The sequence below is a fragment of the Heterocephalus glaber genome, unplaced genomic scaffold (assembly GCF_053883595.1).
Source record: "Heterocephalus glaber isolate CG9 unplaced genomic scaffold, H.glaber_assembly_v1.0 deba00001572, whole genome shotgun sequence".
NCBI lineage: Eukaryota > Metazoa > Chordata > Mammalia > Rodentia > Bathyergidae > Heterocephalus > Heterocephalus glaber.
The window spans coordinates 21,251,683-21,275,328 of NW_028258357.1; the positions used below are offsets into that span (position 1 = coordinate 21,251,683).

General features: G+C 38.8%; 1 protein-coding gene across 3 annotated transcripts in view; it reads right to left on the bottom strand.

Annotated features, from left to right (window-relative positions):
- Positions 1–23,646, bottom strand: part of Slc41a2 (solute carrier family 41 member 2) — a 103,458-nt gene that overhangs the window by 10,790 nt on the left and 69,022 nt on the right. For all 3 annotated transcript variants that reach the window (XM_087192737.1, XM_087192736.1, XM_087192738.1), the window contains 2 exons: positions 10,968–11,099; positions 9,822–9,970 (listed from right to left, as the gene is read on the bottom strand). In XM_087192737.1, the coding sequence (XP_087048863.1) occupies positions 9,822–9,970; positions 10,968–11,099 (281 nt within the window). The remainder of the gene's footprint in view (positions 1–9,821; positions 9,971–10,967; positions 11,100–23,646) is intronic.

Sequence of the window (23,646 nt, forward strand, 5' to 3'; positions counted from 1 at the left end):
CTTAACATAGCTCTACCAGAAAATGTAAATACTCATATAAGTGAATGAGACCCACATCAAAAGAACAGACTTTGCAATAAAAAGAATGGTAAATGCTTTCTTTTTGAAATTAAAATCAAGAACAGGGCCAGGGATTTAGCTCAGTGGTTCTGCCGCCTGCCTCACGAGCGCAAGGTCCCAAGTTCGATCCTTGGTACCAAAAAAACAAAAAATCAAGAACAACATGTTAAAGCTCAAAAGAAGACAACAGTAAGTTGCTTAAGAACAGATATATAAATCAGTAGAGCAAGAGAGAGTCTAAGAATGGAGATATGATTTCTGACAAAAATGCCAAGGTAATTTCAGATGGGAGGATGGTCTTCCCAATAAATGGGGCTGGAACAACTGGATATTCACACTGAAAAATATGAACCTCAATCTTCATCTCCTACTGTACACAAATTAATTCAAAATGGTCAGACCCAAGGAAAGGGTAACACTAGAAAAATCTCTAGAGGAAAATATAGGAGGAAACCTCTAGGGATAGGCAAAGATTTCTTACCATACCAAAGGCACTAATCACGTAAAAACTGGATAAACTGAGCTGCATTAATATTAAATTGATCCCAGCGCCATGGGAAGTTAAAGCAGGAGGATCTCAAGTTTGAGCCCAGCCTGGGAAACTCTGTGAGACCCTGTCTCATAATTTAAGGGGGGGTGGGGGGATAGGGGTGGGCGTGTCACACACACTTGTGATCCCAGCACTCCGGAAAACTGAGGTAGTAGGATTCCATAGTTCAAGCCCAGCCTCAGCAACATAGTTACCTAGCAAGACTGTTTCAAAGCAAAAAACAAATAAAACAAAAGAAGGGCCAGGGATTTAGCTCAGAGGTTCTGCCGCCTGCTTTGCAAGCACAAGGTCCTGAGTTCGATCCCTGGTACCAAAACAAAACAAAACAAAAAAACCTCCAAAAAACAAACAAAAAAAAGGGCTGGAGATATAGCTAAAAAAAAAAAAAAAAAAAAAAAAAAAGAACGAAAAGAAAAAAAGAAAATTAAACTTCTGCTTTTCTTTTCTTTTTTTTTTTTTTTTTGTGGTACTGGGATCAAACTCAGGTCCTTGTGCTTGTGCAGCAGGCAGCGAAACCACTGAGCTAAATCCCCAGCCCACTTCTGCTTTTAAAATACATGGTTAAGATAATGAAAAGGTAACCCACAGATTGAGAAACAAACTATTTCCAGTACATTTATCTGACAAAGAACTTGTATCCAGGATATAGAAACTCTATAACAAGTCAACCTAATTTTTTAAGTAGATTAAAAAAAAATAAAAACAAATTATATGAATGACCAATAAACCCAAGAAAAGATATTTTCACCATTAGATACCAAGTAAATACAAACTATGATCACCAAGATACAGTCCTTACAGTCACTAGCAGGGGCAAAAGTAGAAGGACTCATGATAGTTACAGAGCATCTTGAAATCACACTGGTGGAATGAGGGTGGGATAGTCACTTTGGAAAATAGCTTGGCAGTTTTTAGGGTTACAAATGCACTTTTCATAAGACCCAGAAACCCCACTCTTGTGTATTTATGCAAGACAAGACAACTTGTATGTGAATAAGGGTTTGTACATGAACACTGCCAGCAGCTTCACGTGCAACAACCTTGAGCTGGAAGCAAGCCACATGGTACTCACACAGTGGAGTGCTATGCCACTCAGCAATGAAAATGAGCAAAAGGCTACTTGTATAGTAACAATATGTTAAACTAATATGAGCATTTAGGGTTGAAATCAAATAGTGGTATGATGCTGAACATTTATTTTTGTTTTTTTGGTCCTGGGGATCAAACTCAGGTCCTTGTGCTATTGAGGCAGGCAGCAGAACCACTGAGCTAAATCCCCGGCCTGAACATTTATTTTTTAAAATAGCTAAAACCTTTAAATTATAGAATAATTCAGGTCAACATGTCTAGAGTGATTATTCTGGGTTCAAAATTAACTGAGATTTTGTTCTGGCAAACGTTCTGCATCTTACTCACTTTCCCGTTGCTGGGACACAATACTCAATGCCCACAACTTAGAGGAGGAGAGGTTTACTTTGGCTCACAGTTTCAGTCTGCGTTGGCTGACTCCAAGGCAAAAATGACATGGTGGAGGGCTTGGTGGAGGAAAGCTGCTCACGTCATGGTGGCCAGGAAGCAGAGAGAGAGGGAGGAGGCAGAGAGGGAGACAGACCCTTTCTCTGACCAGGCCCCACCTCTGAACTGCACATCCAACTCTTAATCATCAGTGGATGAATCCACCAACAAGTGCAGCACTCCTGGGATCCCGCTGCCTTCCCACAGCACTGCCTCCGAACACGGCCCTTGTGGGACATTCTTGGTCTAAACCATAACATCTCGAGTCTTATGGTTTTCAATTGTGTGCTCCAAGGATTTCTGTGGATGATGTGAAAATTCCTCTAAGCCATGCCTGTAATCCCAGCAGTATTCAGTGCACAGACAGCAGCACCCTAAGGACGGCATCTGGGCAAAGATGGCTTGGCCTCTCTGGTTCCACCTCCATCTTCATCAGGTTTGACCAGACTCAAAAGAGCCCAGGTCCCAGGCCCACGGCTTGGGATCCAGCGTGCTGGGCCTCCCATGAGGTGGGCAGTCATCTGGTCTGTGTGTTACTGGCCTGAAGCTGAGCACACCTAGCCAAAGGATTATTCATAAATAGGCATTTGGGAAAGCATCTCAATTTTAAGAGCCCAAACCTAAAGTAAAATAGTATAATCACACTGTCAGATCACAGAAAATGCAATCATGAGGCTTCTAAAAAAGAATCTCAAAAATGTACCTGCTTCAACTTCTTACTTAAACATCAATAAACTCTCAAAGTAGATATTTTTACAACTAGAAAAATCTTCTAGAAACTGTCGGGCCTCACTTCACATCTCCTTTATCATTCTTTCTTCACACTTCCTCCTCAGCCCAAGCTGACAGACAGAAATCTATCAATTAAGAGACAGAAGCGGAATAGTCACACAGAGGAATAAATAAAGGAGACCCTTACTTTCCAGGTGGGGCCTGGGAAACTTAAATCCCAAGAAGCAAAATGGTTAGAGAATGTGAGTGGGATCAGGTAACCTGCTAGAGTCCCCGGTTCCTTAGCTCTTTCCTTTGAGATGCCAGCTGAACAGGATTTGAGTTAGCATCAAAATAAAAAAGAACCATACCATTCAATAAGGGACTGCGGTACTATGTGCCAGGCACTCAAATATCTTAACTACTGCGCAACGACAGTAATACTGTAAGGAATTAATGCCCCAAGGCTAAGGTGGTTAACTTGCTTGGCCACCAGCTTGGCCTTCCCAAGATTCCAACTGTGGGGATGTTGCCACTGCGCAGCCACATTCCTCCTTACTTAGAGGAGGACCCAAGGAGTGGGGTAGGAAGTCAGAATCATGGTGGGAACTCTTTGTTAGTGCTATAGGTTCTGATCCTCTCTACACTCCAAAAGACTCACTGTCTCAAAATCTACAGTAGTAACCAATGATAATGATGGTGGTGTTGATGAGATTAAAATAGTAAGATAATAGTGGCAATAATAGAACATGTATTATCTAATTTCATCCTTATAACCACCCACAAAGTAGGTCTACTCTTAGCCTGTCTTTCAAGATGAGGAAAGCCTCTGAGAGACTTCATCAAAGGTGACACAACAGTGAGTAGTGGAAGCCACATCCAGCCTACCTAAAGCATCTCATGTGGCATTCCAGGGACACATTGGCTCTGTCAAGTTTGTTGGGAATGGAAGGGAAGTTGAAAAGAAGCCCTCTGTAGAATAAACTGAATTCTTTAGTCTGTTTTTCAAGACCCTTCATGATCCTGCCACAACCTGAAATTTTCAACCTCATTTCCCATCACCCCCTTTCCTAGCCTAACGCTCTCGGGCTGTGGTGGCGAACCTATGGCACTCGTGCCCTAGAGGACTGCTTGTATCACTGAAAGCTCTAAAAGCTTCGCTGTCACTGCTCTAGGAAACTTCTTGCTATTCTCCATACCTGCCCTGAGCTTTCTCTTTTACCTAAGGATACTCCTTTATGTGGAAATGGCATTTGCTATGGCTTCCAAGAACTTATCCAATGTAGAACTTGACTCCACACCTAGGAGAAACGCTTCCCCCACTTGACATCCACAGCACTTTGTGCTTCTCAGCACTCATGACATCCATGCCTTTGAGTGCTCTGTGGCCAGGGATTCTGTGCAGATTATGTGGATTCTGCCTTAACTTGGGCAGGCCCAGATTCTAACCTGAGAAGCAATTCTGTGGAATGAACTACCCTTCTGACGCAAAATGTCTTTTTGGAAGAAAGGCGAAGGTCTAATGAAACCAGAAAGAAGAGACGGCTTTAACCCTTGGGAATCTCAGCACTTGGGAGTTTGAGGCAGGAGGATCACCACCAGTTTGAGGCCAGCCAGGACTACACAGTAAGTTCAAGGCCAGCCCGAACTACACAGCAAGGGACTGTCTCAAAACAAACACACAAAAGAAAAGTCAGACACTGGCCAGAGTCTAACAATGAATGACAGAGAAGGAAGGCTGTCCTGTTAGAAGGAGGGCAGGCTTAGGCTCTTGGTCTAACCCACACCTCAGAGAAGACCCTACAGGTGGGCAGGGACAATGCCTTCTCTTCCTTTATACAGTGATCACACATTGGATAATAAAACTGTGATATTTACAATGTTCAAATTTATATATTGAGAACTTATTGTCATTTAAACCTTAAAGGAAACATTTTGTCTCCCCCAACATACAGATATAGCTAGAGACAAAAGTTTTTACAACCAAAGTTTCACAATGAATTTTTCATGGAATTTGGTACTCTTAGAATTTTAGTGGGGTTCTTAATAATCTAATTATCTTATGAAACAATGACTGGCTAGAATAGGGAATTAAAACTTTCATTTAGAAATCATTTTAAGTCACTGTTTAGCAAATGAACAAAGACTTTGTTGGAATTCAATAGGCATCAAGGGGTAGAAAAGTCTCATTTTTCTTTTTCCACTGAAATATTTTATAGCAGGAAACATTAATATACTCCATATGTACCTATAATCATCACAATAAAAGGATAATTATAATAGTCAAAGAGGTTTTGGCTCTAGTTAAATGAGTGAAACAATAGCGGATTATAAAGAAATAAAATGTGAATGGTCACAGATTTGTTCTCATGTAAGATCACCGAGCCAGTTACTTCATTCTCCTTTCAGTCCGTCTAGGTGCAATCTTTTTGGCTCGTCTAAGACACAGCCTCCACACTTAAGCTTCTGTCTTTTCCCACACAAAGGCCGCACAGCTAAGGAAAACTAGGAGAGGCTTTCAACTGAGTGGGAAATTGAAGCAAGATGCACTGCTGTTGCCTCCTCCCCGAGATTGTCAGGTGGGCATGGGCTGACAGACGCCCTGTGCCTTCCCTCCCCGTCAGGGTCCGCGTCTTTGCAGGACACTGTACGGAGCATGCAGACGGAGACAGAAAAGCCCTGCTGATGCTGGAGGAGTGCCTTCTTCACGTCTCAGGCTCAGCTCCCATATCATGCCCTTGATTGCACACATGAACAGGCACGTGGGACCATTTACTCAGTAACTGTGACATTATTTGAGAGTCCAGTTTAGTAGAGTAGCGGGCTAACAAAAGGCATAGGTCTCACAATAGAATTTTACTGGGTTCTTTCTCCTTAATCTGTCAGTGGCAGGAGACATAACTACCAGGGAACAGACCCTGCACATAAGTAAGTTTTTTAATTTTAAAAAGTTTTTTTAAAGGAGTTATTGCATACCTAGGGCAAAATAAAAACTAATTCTGCCATTTCAAATCCCACACAATTTCAAACTCAAGTTGACTTTTTACTTGAATTAAGAAACAGCCATAGGACCAAAGTTGCATTATTCTCTGAAAAAACTCCTATGTGAACACCAGAAATTTAAAACCTTAATTTACAAAGATGGTATTAGACACAAAAGGTCAATAATCACCATAAGACCAAGAGGAAACCTGCTCAGCTGTCATGCAGAGGTTGACACACACCACTAACATTCCATGTTCAATGCCAACAGCCTCACTAACACTTACACAGCACCTACAGCGAAGCCACTGTTGTGTAAGTAACTCCCTTACTCTTCAAAGCAGCTGGTGGAATAAACACTACTGCTCTTCTCATGTCACAGAGGGGTAACTGAGGCCCAAGAGACCAACAATTACTTTTTCCTCAACTCCAGTCTTCTAGCTGTCACTGGTGAGAGTTTAGGCCAGATGTTTTGAAAAGATAAACTGTGAATATAGAACAAAATCTAATTTTTGTACAAACTCATAGAAATTACTTATGTATTCTTCCCTGGTGCTGGTGAAATGATGCATGCTAGCGTGTGGCACAGAACTATAAACGTAAGTGGCAAATAACCCATGAGGCAGAGTTATAAACAGGGATCTGCTCTTGAAATGGCGTGTTTGTCCACAGACCAAAGCTGTGCCTGTGAGATTTCCCACCAGATGGAGGAAAGCTTCTTTTTCCAGGATACTTACAGAGAGAGAAGAGCATCAAATGTAAGTGATAATAAATGGCCACGCATATCCTGCCATAAAAGTGGCCAGCAGTGAAATAGTGTTGGGAACAAATTTGATCTCTACTGAACAGTAGAAAACATTATTTCCCAGGTGAAGTCCATCTCTGTTTCTTCCAAGCTCTGCAAGCACCTGATTCCCAGCCATTGCCTGCCTTTATATTGCATTACACTGGAACTCCTTGCCCATGTTGTAGGTCCCCCCAGGTTGTGGATTCCAAGCCTTGGTAATAAGGTCTGAATTTATTGTCCCTAGAACTCATGAGTCATCTCTGCACCCAACAGAATGATGATTCATTGGACGAATGATCTGATAGGTGACTTAATAAAATATAAGGTTCTATAAAGCATTACAGAAAAGTTACAAATCTCAGGTTGTAAGGGTTTTTGATGTGAAGACCAGATTGTAATCTCCTCCAGCATTTAAGGGCTTTCTGCACCTCCTCCAGCTCCTCAGGCCTAAGAGGTCATTACTTCCCTCCGCCATGCCCTCTCTGCTGGAGCCTCTCTCTGACTGACTTTCTACACGGCTCTATGCTTTCTCACTTCTGTGTTTTAACTCAGTCATCTCCAGGAGGCTTAGATTTCACAGCTCCCTCAGCACAACATATTTGAGTGTACTTATTCAACATGTGCTGATATGTTTATTACTAAGCAATCATAAAAACAGAAGAAAATGGGTACTTTAAGTGAGGTAAAAAATAAAAATAGAAGTTTTAATCTTTTCTTCCTATACACAATGCATTGTTGTATATGTTTGGGACTTTAAAAATCACTGATTTACAACAAAAGAACAAATCCTGGGGCTGAGGATGTAGCTCAGTGTCTAACATGGGCGAGGCAATGAGTTTGGTCCCAGCACTGCCAAGAGAAAAAAAGAAAAAGAACAAATCTCTCATAGTATTTTGTGAAAATTAAGTGAATTGATAGATGGGAAGCCTTCAGAAAAGTGCTCAGTGTACAAGAAACACTGTAAATGCCAGCTAACCCATCACCATCTTTATCACCAGTGCAGTTTTTTTGGGAATAATGTCTAAATACCTACTTACAGCAGACATCCTGTCCAGTACTAGCTGGCTGTGAGTGGCACTTGCTTCTTGCTTCCCATAATACAGCTATGTTGTTTTATGTCAGGAGTCAGACTGAAGCTCTATGTGACTCAAATAGAAACCTAGGCCCTGGTCTGTGAAGTGGAAGGACTCTGCTGAGTTATATGCAGCTGAGGTCAGCGTGATCCCAATTAAAATCCTTTCCCCTGAATTATGGCTTCCCATTGACCTGATGAGTTGCTTGCTGATTGTACCTGGTCCCAGTACCTGTTTGTTCCATCCAAGCAAGATAAGCAGTGCCTACTCCCTAAGAGCCCTGCCTGGTGCCACCATGCCAGGTGTTTGGCAGTATTTCACTAGATGCCTTCAAAGCACACCCAGCTCCTTATTACTTCCCCTGACTGTATTCAATGAATACTGGATGTGCTTGGGGGACTTTGTCTTTGCTGCCATTAGCAGCCCTGATCAGGACCCAAGACTCAGCTCCTCCACTCTAAGTCTCATTTCCTGTCTATTCTTTAATTCATCCTGGGCTGTAGCGGCTCACAGGAGGCTAGGAGCCACGGCTGAGGTTCTGGCAACATCCCCTTCCCTGTTCCCCATACCTACTCTTTAGTTTCATCACTGAATGTCAAAGTCCTCTAAGGCCAAACTCAATGCTATCTCTTTAATAATTATTTTAATCCATCTCAAGGGATTAGGATTTCTCACTGTAGAAGGTACCAAACCTACAAAGTTTAGCAAGAAGTCATGCCCAAGAACTCAAAGTTCAAATAGTTGGAAAAAAATTAAGGATGGGTTTATAGAAAATGATATAAATGAAAAAACCCAACAAAACACAGAAATACAACCATAGTAAATTAACTGCCCATATATAATGTTTACATAGGCCTAATAACATACATTGACAAACAGTTTAACAAAAAGTTGTGATATAACTATATGGGAAAGACAGAGCATTATAAAGCCACCAAGTTCTCAATTTTTAGTAGCAAAAACTAAAGGAGATTAATCATAAACTTGAAGTTTAGGCATGTTACCTTAAAACTTACAGCTAAAATATTTCAAAGTGATCATCTCTGAGAAATGCAACTGGGATGATAGAATCTTTTTTTTTTTGAACCTTTTGATAGTATTTAGTTTTAAATCTTTGAACATGTATTATACTGATCATACATTTTGAAAAGTAAAAGCAATTTTCTTAAATTTTAAAATTAAAAGCCTTTCTCACAACAGAGAAACTATTTAGAAGGGATGGGCATCTCGAAAGATGAGAAAAAGAGATAAAGAGATAGAAAATAAATTTAATGCAAGAGATCCAGGAACCAAGTAAAATTCCAGAAAGAAAGACTTTATCATTTAAAAAAATTCCAAGAAATGTCCTTAAAAGTGAAGAACCTGAGTTTTTAGATTGACAAAGTCAAACAAAATAGACAAAATACACATACACAGGGTATAGCAACATGAAATTTAAGAAACCTCAAGTATATTTACAAGAAATTTAAGGAAAATAGAAAGAGAAGTTCTTAACAAGCTTGTAGGACATAAAAGTTATATACAATGGCGTCAGGAAAGAGAATGCTTTCTGACTGTTTTCAATGGTAATACAAGGAATTAAAAGGCAATAAAGCTTTTTGGTCTTCAAAATTCTAAAAGAATAATTTTATGCCAGGCATAGTGGTGCAAATCCAGCATTTGGGAGGCTGAGGCAGGAGGATCACAGTGAGTTCTAGGCCAGCCTGAACGACACAGTGAGATCCTGTGTCAAAAAATAAAAACAAAACAAAACAATAAACTATCCCAAGAAACAGAATTTTATATCCAATCAACCTACTGAGAGGGTGGAATGTATTATAATAGGCAAATATTTTAAAATAATGTATTCCCATGCCCTCTTCCTTAAGAATTTATTGGTTGTTATATACATACAAAAGAGCCAAAAAAGGAAAGACACAGAATCCAGGAAATGGAAAATACAAAGGTTCTAAATAATGCATGATATGAAAAGTGGCCCTGAGGTTATTAGTTTCAAGGTCAAATCAGCACAAAGGGATTCAGCTGATTTTTGAAATGGTACATTACGTGATGTGCCTGTAGTTGTATACAGTTAGTTTTCCAACACTCTGAGCAAAAACAAAACAAAGCAAAACAAACCAATTCAAGAGGCTTTAATTTTTACCTGTAGCACAGCAGCAAATAAGTACACGACGACAAAGATCACAGTTAGAGAAGTGTGGCCACTTTTCATCAGGTGAATGGTGTAAAGGAAAATCAAATGTCCAGGAATCACTAAAAGCAGCAGAACTTGGGCAGACTTATTATTTACTCCTGAAGAAAAAATATAAAAGCCATTAAAACAAAAGCATATTTTGGCCAAAAATATGTCAAAGTCAGATTTGAATACTACTTTCTAGTTAGTATACACATAAGGTTCAGTTGCTAAGAATAAGTTGCAATTATTTACAATTCACTTAATTCTTTGAAATTTCCCCTCTATGTGATATGTCATTAAGTGAAGGTGGATGATAAAAACTTGCTATGAAGATCAGTGGTTGGACTTTAATATCTATCATAAAAAGAGAGGGAAGATCAAAGGGAAAATACAAAGTACTTAAAGAACTGAAATGTTTTCATCAGTGCCAAGCATTTTTGAGCTTCATTCAAAAGTCAATAATTATACTTCATTTTCACCAGGAAAAAAAGTGACAAGAATTATGAGATTTAAAATCGTGTCCTGTCTTTCGGTAATCAAGTGCCTGGCTGACAGAAATGATGCACTGACCCTTACAGCTTATGTTATCCCCTTGTCCTGCTTAGGTCCAATGCCTGCATTTAGAAAGCCCAACAAGACACTGGGCCTGGTGGAGGAAGGCTGAGGCAGAAGCAGCACAGCAACTCAGACAGACCCTGTCTCAAAATGAAGTGGGGGGGGGGGTGGGCAGGGATATGGCTCAGTTTGAAGGCCCTGAGTTCAACCCCCAGTGCTGAAGGAAAAAAAAAAAGGAATGGCCAAAAAGATTAAAACACAAAGAAGAGTGCATCTCTCTTCCCAATCCACCTAGCAGTGTGTTTGGGTGCGTGTTAGGTTGTTCTTTCCTGACTTACAAAACAAGATATCCCAGAGAAAGGATGACGAGGAAAACTATACAAAGATCCTCAGTAACTGCAAACTGATATGGATGAATAATTTGTTCATTGAGATTAGCTCTCAGAAAGAGAAAATTGTGCAACTTTACAGAATCCGTACATAACAAACGTTGCCTGCCTACTGTCTCAGAGAGTAACAGTTCCAGATAGAAAATATGCAGGAGTCCCACACACATACCTGGACCAAAGAAAGTCCTAAGTGGGTGGTAACAACCCTTGGGCTCCTCGGGCAGCTCTCCTGGGGTGCTGTGGAGATGGAGGTAGGTAGAAATCCTGCTCGCCTGAATGGCCACCAAGTTACCACCGATGCCTGAAACATCAGGAAACAGATGGGGTCATCCTTATACTTCAAACAACTCGCATAACTTCAACCAAAAGTGAGTATCTTTACGTCACACTCTGGGGCTAATAAAATGAAAAACAAAGTTCTTCTGGAATGTCAGCACATTTAGTGTTGTGGTGGATATCCCGAAAGCATAAAATCACTGTTCAGAAAGATTTGCTCATTATTTTTTTAAGACTGACTTACTGTCTGGTATGAAAGCAAACCATACAGGCAACTTTTTTTTTTTTTTTTTGTCTTTTTTGGTACCGGGGATCGAACTCGGGTCCTTGCGCTTGAGCAGCAGGCGGCAAAACCACTGAGCTAAATCCCCGGCCCCATACAGGCAACTTTTAAAAATCATGATCACGGTCAGGGTATAAAACTAGGGAAGAGGATGTTCACATTTATCACCCTAATGAGAGGGTATCAGCCCGATTCCCTCCTTCAGCCAAGGTGGATGCAGTTCTCTGAACTTGCTATGGCTGGAAGCCCAAGACACAGGGGAGTCGGTGTCACTCGCCAGACCTTTTCCACACATCTTCAGCCTGTGCTGGGACAGATGGAGAGAGGGGAGGAGACTTGAGGGCCTAGGTCAGTGGGATTCCCAAGTACTGCGACAGGTTATAGAAGCCTCTCTACTACACAGGAAAGGCTGCCTGGGGAGTGGAGGAAACATTAGGCAAGGAATGAGAGCACTGGCTGTGTGCTGCTAGAGGGGTGGAGTAAGAGCTTCCTCTCAAGACTGACCTGTCTTGAGGCTGGCTGCCAACGTGGAGGGACAGAAACACCAAGAAAGCCCCAGCTCTGAAGACAAGCACACAGGGCCATCTAAGACTGAGGACAGGGCAAGAGAATCCCAAACCCTACTCCATATCTGAGAAACAAGTTAGCATTGGAAGAAGAGCAAGAAGACAGGTATGGAAGCCTTCCATGCTGCAGGCATGCAGTGGTCACACTAAGAACAGGGCAGCAGGCACCGCTGATAAAGAAATCGGAAGTTAGTGGTACAGTGAAGGTAACTACAGTCCCACAACAAACAAGCCTAGTTCAACTAATGACTAGATTGGCTCAATCCTCCATACTAGTAGGCAGTAGAAGAACTGCCCATTTCTAGGCATAAATAATATTTATCTATCTCCAGCAAAAATTTTCAAGACAATAAAAAGTTAAAAAGAAAAGTTATTGTAGTTGAGAAACCAGACCTAGAGATAATTCAAGTGTTAATATTATTTGACAAAGGCGCTGGGGATTTAGCTCAGTGGTTCTGTCACCTGCCCCACAAAGGCAATGAGCCAAGTTTGATCCCCAGTACCAGAAAAAAAAAATGCATCCAATATTATTTGACAAAGGCTTTACAGTAATTATGGTTACTATGTTAAAGAATTAGTGGAAAAGGTATAGCATATATCAAAACATGGGGACATAAATAAGTTAAAAGCAAAAATATTGAAATAGCTATACCATGCAAATGTTAATGAAAAGAAAGCTGAAGTAGCTATATTAACTTGGGGAAAACATTAAAACAAAATATTATCAAGGATAAAGGTGCATATTGAATAATGCTTATAAAGATCAGTTCATGAAAAAGATACGTCTTCAATGTAGACACATCTAGAAATAGATCATAAATTTCAACATAAACTCATAAGACTGAAAGGAAAAACAGACAAGTCTGTATCTGTATTTAGACTTTACCATTCTCTTGTTGACAGATGGCACAGACTTCATAAAACTTAACAATTACATGAACTTTAATAATACTATCAACTACCGTGGTCTGGGAAGCTCTCTTCTATAAATGGCATTTATACAACATTCCACCCAAAACAGCATAATATACACTGTAAGTTTACATATGGAACATTCATGAAGATATGATGAAGACAGACCAAGTGATAGTCTGTCTGTAAGTCTCCATTAATTTGAAATGTTTAAAATGTGCAAAGTATGCTCTCTGGTCATAACAGAAAAGAGATACATTTGGGGATTTCCCCAAATATTTGGAAAATAAACACTATGCTTCTAAATAACTTATAGATCAAAGAAGAATCTATTGGAGAATGTGGAAAATATAACTGAGTTTCATGAAAATGAAAACACAGCACATTAAAATATGTGGGTGGTATATAAAGCACTACTTCTAAATTCACAGTATTAAATACTTACATTAGAAAAGAAGATTCAACAATCTAAAGTTCACATCTTGAGAACTTAGAAAAAAGGAGAAATTACACTAAAAGCATAAAAAGAAGAAAGGACAAGCCTAAGAACACAAATCAATAAAATAGAAAAAACAACAAGAAAGAAAATAGAGAAAATAAATGAAACCAGAAGCTGGTTCTTTGGAGAGAGAGAGAGAGAGAGAGAGAGAGGACAGAAATTTCAATATCAAGAATGAAAGAGAAGTCATCACTGCAGACAATACAGCCATTAAAAGGATATTATAAGAATATCATGAAAACTTAAATACTATTTGCAAATCAAACCCAGCAAAATACTAAATGCACAATACATCACAACCAAATTGGATTTATCCTAGAAATGCAAGGCCAATTTAATATTTGGAAATTAATCAATGTAATTCTGTATATTAGTAGAGGAGAGCTGCGCTGTGCAACAGAGAGCCTCAAGTAGCTACTCTCAGAAAAAGAACCTCAGAGTCAAAATCCAGAAGTCCAATAAACAACAGAATCTTAAAAGCTATTAGACAAAAGCAACAAATCACTTACAAAGGAAAATCCATTAGAACTGCAGCAGACTTCTGAATACTAATCTTAGAGGCCAAGAGAGCTTGGAGTAAAGTGTTTCAAGGCCTAAAAGAAAACTACTTCCAATCTGGACTGATATATCCTGCAAAACTATCTTTCAAAATTGATGGAGAATAAGATATTTCCATGATAAAGAGTACCTAAAGAACTTCATGAATACCAAATCAGCATTCCAAAAAATTCGTAAGGAAATTCTAGAAAGAGACAATGAAGCCAACAATGCCAAAAGGACTAAGAGAATAAAGACACCAGGTAGGGAGAGCAGTTAAGTAGGAGAGAAAGAGAAACTCAATAAGGGGAAATAAGGTAATGACAGAAATAAATCAATACCTATCAGAAGTAACTCTCAATGTGAATGGTCCCAATTCTCCAAACAAAAGACATAGATCAGTAGAATAGATCAAGAAACTAAATCCAATGGTATGCTATATACAAGAAACAATTTAACCCAATAAGAAATTCACAGACTAAAAATCAAAGGATGGAAAATAACATCCCATGCAATGGGAACTAGAAAACATGCAGGAATAGCTATCCTATTTTCAACAAAGTGGGATTTAAGCCAAAACTGATCAGAAGCAGCTAAGAAGGTTGCATATATTGGTTAAGGGAACAATTCAACAGGAAGAGAAAACAATTACAAACACACATCCACTGAAAATGGTGTATCTAACTTTATAAAATAGACACTACTGGACATAAAAGATTAGATAAGCACCAATACAATTGTAGAGGGGGACCCCAATACCCCACTGTCAGAAATAGACAAGCAATCAACAAAGAAATATCAGAATTGAACCAAACATTTGAACAAATGGACTTAATAGATGTCCACAGAGTGTTTTCCCCAACGACAGAATGTCCATTCTTCTCAGCAGCACATGGGACTTTCTCCAAAATAAACAACATACTAGCCAATAAAGCATGCTTAAATAAATTCAAAACAATTGTAATTATACCATGCATATTATCAGATCAAATCACAGTAAAACTAGACATCAGTGGCAAAAGCAACTACTGACATTATGCAAATGCATGGAAATTAAATACCCTTTTGGATCATCAATAGGTCACAGAAGAAATCAAGAAGAAATGAGATAGTTCCAAGAGTTCAATGACAATGCCAGCACAACATACCAAAACCTATGGGACAACATGAAAGTGGTCCTAAGAGGGAACTTTATACCTGTAAACCATCGCATTGGAAAAGCAGAGCGACCCCAGACAAGTAATCCAGTGGTAGGACTCAAGATCCTAGAAGAACAAGGACAGTCCAAATCCAAAGCTAGTACAAGATCAGAATGGCAATCAATGAAATGGAGACTAAAACAATACAAAGAGTCAATGAATTGAAAAGCTGGTTTTTCAAAAGAAGAAAGAAAATAGACAAACCCTTAGCCAATCTTACCAAACAAAGAAAAGGCACGACCCAAATCAATGCATTTAGGAATGAAAACAGATTGTCAAAATACAGATTATTAGTAACTATTTTGAGAATATGTACTCTGATGAAATGGAGAATGCAAAAGAAATGGATAGGTTCCTAGATACGTGTGAACTACCAAAGCGAAACCAGAAGTCATAAAAACGCTGAATAATCAAATATCAGGCAATGAGATTGAATTGATGAAAAAAACCCTAGCACCTAAAAGAAGATGCTGACAGGGTTACTGCTTAATTCTGCAGGAACTTCAGGGAAGATCTAACACCAACGCTCCTCGAACTCTTTTAAAAAATTGAAAGAGAAGGGACATTCCCAAAGTCATTCCTGGAAGCTAGCATTACCCAGATCCTAAAAGAGACAAGGTACCAATGAACAAAAAACAACTACTGGCCAATCTCTTTAATGAACATAGATGCAAAAATCCTCAACAAGATATAGTACTGGCAAACATGATGCAACAAATCATCAAAAAAGATCATACAGCACAACCAAACCAGCTTCATCCTCAGGGTGCAAGGATGGTTCAACATACACGAATCCATAAGTTAATATATCACATAACCAGAAGCAAGGACAAAAGTCACATGATTCTATCAACATGATGCAGAAAAGCCTTTTGACAAAATACATCCATTCTTGATTTTTTTAAAACCCTGAAGAAAACAGGTATAGAACAACCTTATCTCAATCTGACAAAAAGCTATTTACGACAAACCAATAGCCCACATCACATTAAATGGGGAAAAGTTGAAAGTTTTCCTTCTAAAGTCAGGAAAAAGATAAAGGATGTCCACTATCACCATTCCTATTCAATCTCGTACTCAAAACATTAGCCAGAGCAATCAGGCAAGGGAAAGAAATAAAAGGGATACTATAAGAAGGGAAGAAGTCATTTTCATTACTTTCAGATGGCATGACCCTTTACATACAAGACCCAAAAACTTCACTGAAAGACTCCCATAATTAATAACCAAAATTTAACAGTGAAGCAGGAAACAAAATCAACTCACAAAAAGCAGTAGTATTCCTGTGTACCCACCATAAAGAACTCACTGAGAAAGAAATTACAAAAACAGTACCACTAACAATGGCATTAAGAAAAATTAAATACTTAATTATTAATCTAACCAAGGAAGTAAAAGGCCAATTTTCATTTACAGAGAAAATTACAGTACTCTGAAAAAAGGAGTTCAAAGAGGACACTAGAAAATGGAAAGATATCCCATTTCTGGATGAGTAGAACCAGTATAGTCAAAATGAGCATACTTCCAAAAATCTTATACAGACTTAGCACAATCCCAATAAAAATATACCAACAGCATTCCTCCTAGAACTAGAGAAAATTTATATGGAACCAGATCCTGGGCAACAAGAGCAAAGCGGGATGCGATGCATCCCAATCCTGGATCTGAAGTTATATTACAGAGCAACGGGATAAAAGTAGCATGGCACTGGCACAGAAGCAGACAGGTGAATCAATGGCACAGAATAGAGGACACAGAAACAACTGCAGACACATTGAGCTATTTTATCTTTGACTAAGGGGACAAAAACATAAACTAGACTAGAGGAAAGATAGTGTCTTTAATAAGTGGTTCTGGGAAAATTGGCTATCCACATGCAGAATATTGAATCAAGACCCATATCTCTAACAGTGCACCAAATTAAAATAAAAATGGATCAAAAATCTAAATGTTAAAACAGAATCTGCTGGGAGATAAAAGAATTAAAACTGTTGAAGACATAAATGTAGGCAAGGACTTTTTGAATAGAATCTCCAATGGCACAAGAAATAGTACCAAGAATCAACAAATGGGATCATATCAAATTAAAAAGCTTCTGAATAGCAAAGGAAACAACCAAAAGAGTGAACAGGCAATCTACAAAATAGGAAAAAAAACCAACTACCAGCTATTCCTCAGAGGACTAATATATAAAATATATGAATAATTAAAAAAAATTGGGCCCCCTAAAAGACCCAATTAAAAAAATTGGCAACTGAAATGAACAGACATTCTCAGAAGAATTACAAATGGTCAATACATGAAAAAAAAAAAGTTCAATATTACTGGTCATTAAAGAAATGCAAATTATAAAAGTACTGAGATTCCATCAAGAATGGCCATCATCAGGAGCACAGCTTCACCCATTGCCAAGGAGGCAAGCCCTTCTGCCTGCCGTACCATCATCCCCAGCACAGAGGAGCAGAGGCCCCCAGCACAGAGGAGCAGAGGCCCCCAGCACTGAGCAGCTGAGCCTTGTGGGCTACAGTACCACCACCCACAGCGCAGAGGAGTAGAGCCCCGCCCAGTGCCAAGGAGGTGAGCCGTGCGGGTGCCAGCAGCACACTCACCCCCACCTTGAAATGAGAAGACATGGAAACAAGTCTAAAAACCAGACTTCCAGATCACCTAAAGCAACCCCAAAGGGAAAGGAGATGGAACAATCTGATACTCAACCATCTGGACTCCCTGAACTGGCAACAAAAGAGGATCTGGAAAAAATGAAATCAGAAATAATTTCTCAGATAACAGCAGAGATTGTGCTCATAGTGCAAGACATGATTAATAAATCTAGAGTGAACACAGATTAAAAAAATAGAGGAACTGAGGAACACGATGGAATCCCACCATAGGAAACAAATGGAATCCATAAAACAGATGCAAATAGATTTCCAGGAGATTAAAAACTCCACTGAAAGTTTACACAGCAGAATGAGCCAATGTGAGGGCAAAATTTGAGATATAGGAGATAAGATTGCAAATAGTGACCAGGAAAATAAAAATTTCTTTAAAATAGTAAGAGACCATGAGAAATCAATCCAGCAGCTGCTAGACGATGCAAAGAAGAATAACATAAGACTGATTGGAGTCAATGAAGAAATAGGAGAGAGTGCAGATGACATAAGAAAACTGTTCACAGGAATGATGGCAGAAAACTTCCCAAGAAGGGGAAAAGAACTTGACATACAGATAATTGAGGCTTATAGGACTCCAACTAGCCTTGATCAAAAAAAATGTACACATAGGCATATAATAGTTAAGATTCCAGACACCCAACAGAGGAACAAAATTCTACAAGCAGTTAGAGAAAAGAAACAAATCACATACAAAGGAAAGCCCATTAGAATCACATCAGACTTCTCAACGCAAACCCTCAAGGCAAGAAGAACTTGGAGTGACGATTTCAAGCCCTAAAGGAAAACAGCCTTCAACCCAGATTGATGTATCCTGAAAAACTATCTTTCAAAATTGATTGAGAAATTAGATACTTTCATGACAAAGAGCACCTTAGGAACTTCATGAATACCAAACCAGCACTGCAGAATAGTTTAGACAATATCCTAGGAAAAGAGTACAAGGATCACAACCCCAGGAAGCCCAGCAGAATGAATCCATCGGGTAGGACAAGAAACTAAACACAAAGAGGGAGAATCCAACAAAAAGGAAAAGTCATGACAATGATAAATCAATACGTATCAGTTATAATCATCAATGTTAATGGTCTCAATTCACCAATCAAAAGAAATAGACTGGCAGAATGGGTCACAAACCAAGATCCAACAATATACTGCATACAATAAACACACTTTTTAAAAATATATATTAATTGGTACATTTTAGGTATACAATACATTTACATTTATCATTGGGTGCTTGTACCTGTACATGATGTATCTTGGTTCTTATTTTTCCCCCATTCCCTGTGTGCCCTTCACCCCTCCACCCTTCCCTATTTACACAGACTTTGTTTCCATTTTTTTTTCTTTTCTCATAATCTTTCCTTTCCCTTCTTCCCTTTCCCCTTCCCCTCCCGCCAACCCTACCCCTTTGGACCTTTTCCTATTTCAAATGATCAATTATTCATTTTAATCATTTTCATCCTTATTTACACTTTCAGTTTCTCACACTAGAGAAACTATTTGGTATTTACACATGTGTGTCCTATTTATTTCACTTAAAAGTATGGCCTCAACATGCACCCATTTAGCTATAAATGTCTCTAGTTTCTCGTTCTTTATGGCTGAGCAGTACTCCATTTCATAAAAAAACCACATCTTCTTTATCCAGTTTCCAGCTGATGGGCACTTGGGCTGTTTCCAAGTTTTAGCTATTACAAACTGTGCCGCTATAAACATGGGTGCACATATATCGCTGTGGTACGATTCTTTTAATTCTTTGGGGAAGATTCCCAGTAGGGGAATAGCTGGGTCAAGTGGGACCTCTAAGCCTAGTTCTCTGAGGTATCTCCATACTGATTTCCACAGTGGTTGCACCAGTCTGCACTCCCACCAACAATGGAAAAGGGTTCCTTTCTCTCCACACCTCCACCAGCATTTGCTATTGGTTGATTTCTTGATAGCAGCCATTCTTTGTGGGGTGAGGTGGAATCTCAGTGTTGTTTTCATCTGCATCTCTTGAATGACCACTGATGTTGAACATTTTTTCATATATTTATTTGCTGTTTTTACTTCTTTGTCTGAGAAATGTCTGTTCATTTCAGATGCCCATTTTTGAGTTGGGTCTTTGAATTTTGGGGGACAATAAACACACTTAATTCAAAAAGAAACTCATAGACTGAAAGTTAAAGGGTGTAAAACAATAATCCATGTGACAGGAACCCGAAAAAAAGCAGGAGTAGCTATCGTCTTTGCAGATCAAGTAGATTTCAAACCAACACTGATTAAGAGAGACAAAAGGACACTATATCCTTGTAAAGGGAACAATTCAAGAGGAAGAGATAACAATCATAAATATATATGTACCAAACACTAGTGCGCCCAACTACGTAAAACAAATACTAACAGACATGAAGAATCAAATAAGCACCAATACAATAGTAGTGGGGGACCTCAACGCCCCACTGTCACAAACTGATAGATCAACTAGGCAAAAATTAAACAATGAAATACTAGAACTTAATCAAACTCTTGAACAAATGAACTTAATAGATGTTTCCAGAGTGCTCCACCCCACAAAATCAGAATACACAATCTTTTCAGCTGCACGTGGGTATTTCTCCAAAATAGACCACATACTTGCTCATAGAACATGTTTAAGTTAGTGCAAAGGAACTGAAATTATCCCCTATATATTATCAGACCACAGTGAGATGAAATTGGAGATCAATAGCAAAAGAAACCGCAAGAATTTCATAAATACATGGAAACCACACAACACACTTCTGAATAACCAATGGGTCACAGAGGAAATTAAAGAAGAAATCAGATGGTTCCTTCAAATAAATGACAATGACAACACAACATATTGGAATCTATGGGACACAATGAAAGCAGTCTTTCGAGGGAAATTCATAGTAGTGAATACTCACATTAGGAAAACAGAGTGAGCCCAATTAAACAACCTGATGCTGAACCTCAAGCTTCTAGAAAAAGAAGAGCAGGACAAACCCAAAACTCATACAAGGGAGGAAATTATAAACATCAGAGCAGAAATCAATGCAATGGAGACTAAGAGAATGATACAAAAAAATCAGTGAAGCAGAGTTGGTTCTTTGAAAGCATAAACAAAATTGACAAACCCTTAGCCAACCTTATCAGAAAAAGGAAAGAAAAGGCCCAAATCCATGGAATTAGGAATGAAAAGGGTGAAATTAAAAGACTCAGCAAAAATCCAGAGGATCATCAGTACCTATTTCGAGAACCCATATGCCAGTAAGATGGAAAACAGAAGAAATGGAGATTCCTAGATACGTATGAATTACCAAAGTTGAACGAAGAAGACCTGAAAATTCTAAACAACCCAATATCAATCAATGAAACTGAAAACATAATTAAAACTTATTCACTAAGAAAAGCCCGGATCCTGATGGCTTAACTGCCGAATTCTACAAGACATTTAGAGAGGAACTACTGCCACTGCTGTTTAAACTCTTCAATGAAATTGAAAGGGAAGCAATACTCCCGAATTCATTTCTGGAAGCAAGCATCACCTTGATCCCCAAAGCAGAGAAAGACCCAACCGAAAAAGAGAATTGTAGGCCAAACTCACTAATGAACATAGATGCAAAAATCCTTAATAAGATACTGGCAAATAGAATGCAGAAGCATCAAGAAGATCATACACCCTAACCAACTGGGATTCATCCCAGGGATGCAGGGATGGCTCAACATATGCAAATCAATAAATGTAATACACTATATCAACAGAGCCAAGGACAAAAACCATATGATCATCTCAATAGATACAGAAAAAGCATTTGACAAAATCCAACACGCATTTATGATAAAAAAAACCCTACAAAAAATTGGAATAGACGGTCTCTACCTCAATCTGATAAAAGCCATCTATGAAAAACCAACATCCAATATCATACTAAGTGATCAAAAACTGAAATCCTTCACACTAAAAGACAAGGATGTCCACTATCACCACTTCTATTCAATATAGTTTTGGAAACATTAGCCAAGGCAATTAGACAAGAGAAATAAATAAAAGGAATAAAGATAGGAAATGAAGACGTCAAATTGTCATTATTTGCAGATGACATGATACTCTACATAGAAGAGCCCAAGAACTCCACCAAAATCTTCTAGACTTAATAACCAAATTCAGTAAAGTAGCTGGATACTAGGTCAACGCACAAAAATCAATAGCTTTCCTCTACATGAACAAAAGACTCACTGAGAGAGAAACAGGGCAAACAATTCCTTTCACAATAGCATCCAAAAAACTGAAATACCTAGGAATCAACCTAAAAAAAAATATATCAAAGACCTCTTCTCTGAAAACTATAGCACTCTGAAAAGAGACATTGAAGATGATATCAGAAAATGGAAAGACATCCCTTGCTCCTGGGTAGGAAGAATCAACATAGTGAAAATGGCCAAACTTCCAAAACTGCTATATAGATTCAATGCAATCCCAATTGAAATTCCAGCAGCATACTTCATGGACTTTGAGAAAGCAATCCAAAAATTCATTTGGAATAGGAGACCTAGCATAGCAAAAGCAATTCTAGGCAACAGAGACATGGCAGGGGTATCACAACCCCCAACTTGAAACTATACTACAAAGCCACCATGATAAAAACAGCATGGTACTGGAAAAGAAACAGACCTGAGGACTAGTGGAACAGATTAGAAGATGCAGAAACAACTCCAGACACACTCAGCCACCTCATCTTCGACAAAGGAGCCAAACACCCTCACTGGAGGAAAGATAGCCTCTTTAATAAATGGTGCTGGAAAAACTGGGTTTCAACTTGCCAAAGATTAAAACTAGATGTATATCTCTCATCATGCACTAAACTAAAATCCAAATGGATTAAAGATATAAATATTAAAACAGAAATGCTGAACCAGCTGGAACAGAAGTTAGGTAGAACTCTTGAAGACATTGGTGTAGGAAAAGATTTTATGAACAAAACCTCAGTTGCCTGTGAACTAGCACAAACAATCAACAAGTGGGATCTCTTCTTATTAAAAAGCTTCTGCACAGCAAGAGAAACCACGAACAGTGTGAAGAGACAACCCACAATGTGGGAAAAAATTTTCACCTGGTGTTCCTCAAACAAAGGTCTACTATCTAGAATCTATAAAGAATTTCTAAAAATCAGACCTCCCAAAGGTAAAGACCCAATCCAAAAATGGGCATCTGAAATGAACAGACATTTCTCACACAAAGAAGTAGAAATAGCAAATAAACATATGAAAAAATGTTCAACATCACTGGTCATTCGAGAGATGCAAATGAAAACAATGCTGAGATTCCACCTCACCCCACAAAGAATGGCTGCTATCAAGAAATCAACCAATAACAAATGCTGGTGGGGCTGTGGGGAAAGAGGAACCCTGCTCCACTGTTGGTGGGGGTGTAGACTAGTGCAACCACTGTGGAAATCATTATGGAGATACCTCAAAGAACTAGGACTGGAAATCCCATTTGACCCTGCTATTCCCCTGCTGGGGATCTTCCCCAAAGAATTAAAAGAATCATACCACAGTGATATATGTGCACCCATGTTCACAGCAGCACAGTTTGTAATAGCTAAAACTTGGAAACAGCCCAAATGCCCATCAATTGGAGACTGGATAAAGAAAATGTGGTTTTTTTAATAAAATGGAGTACTACTCAGCCATAAAAAATGAGAAATTAGAGACATTTATAGCTAAGTGGATGCACATTGAGGCAATACTCTTAAGTGAAATAAATAGGACACAGATGTGTAAATACCAAATAGTTTGTCTGGTGTGAGAATCTGAAAGTGTAAATAAGGACTAAATGTATAATAGGTAATGTGAAATAGGAAGAAAAGGGGCAAAGGGGAAGGAAGTGGGAGGGCTAAGGGAAAGGATAGA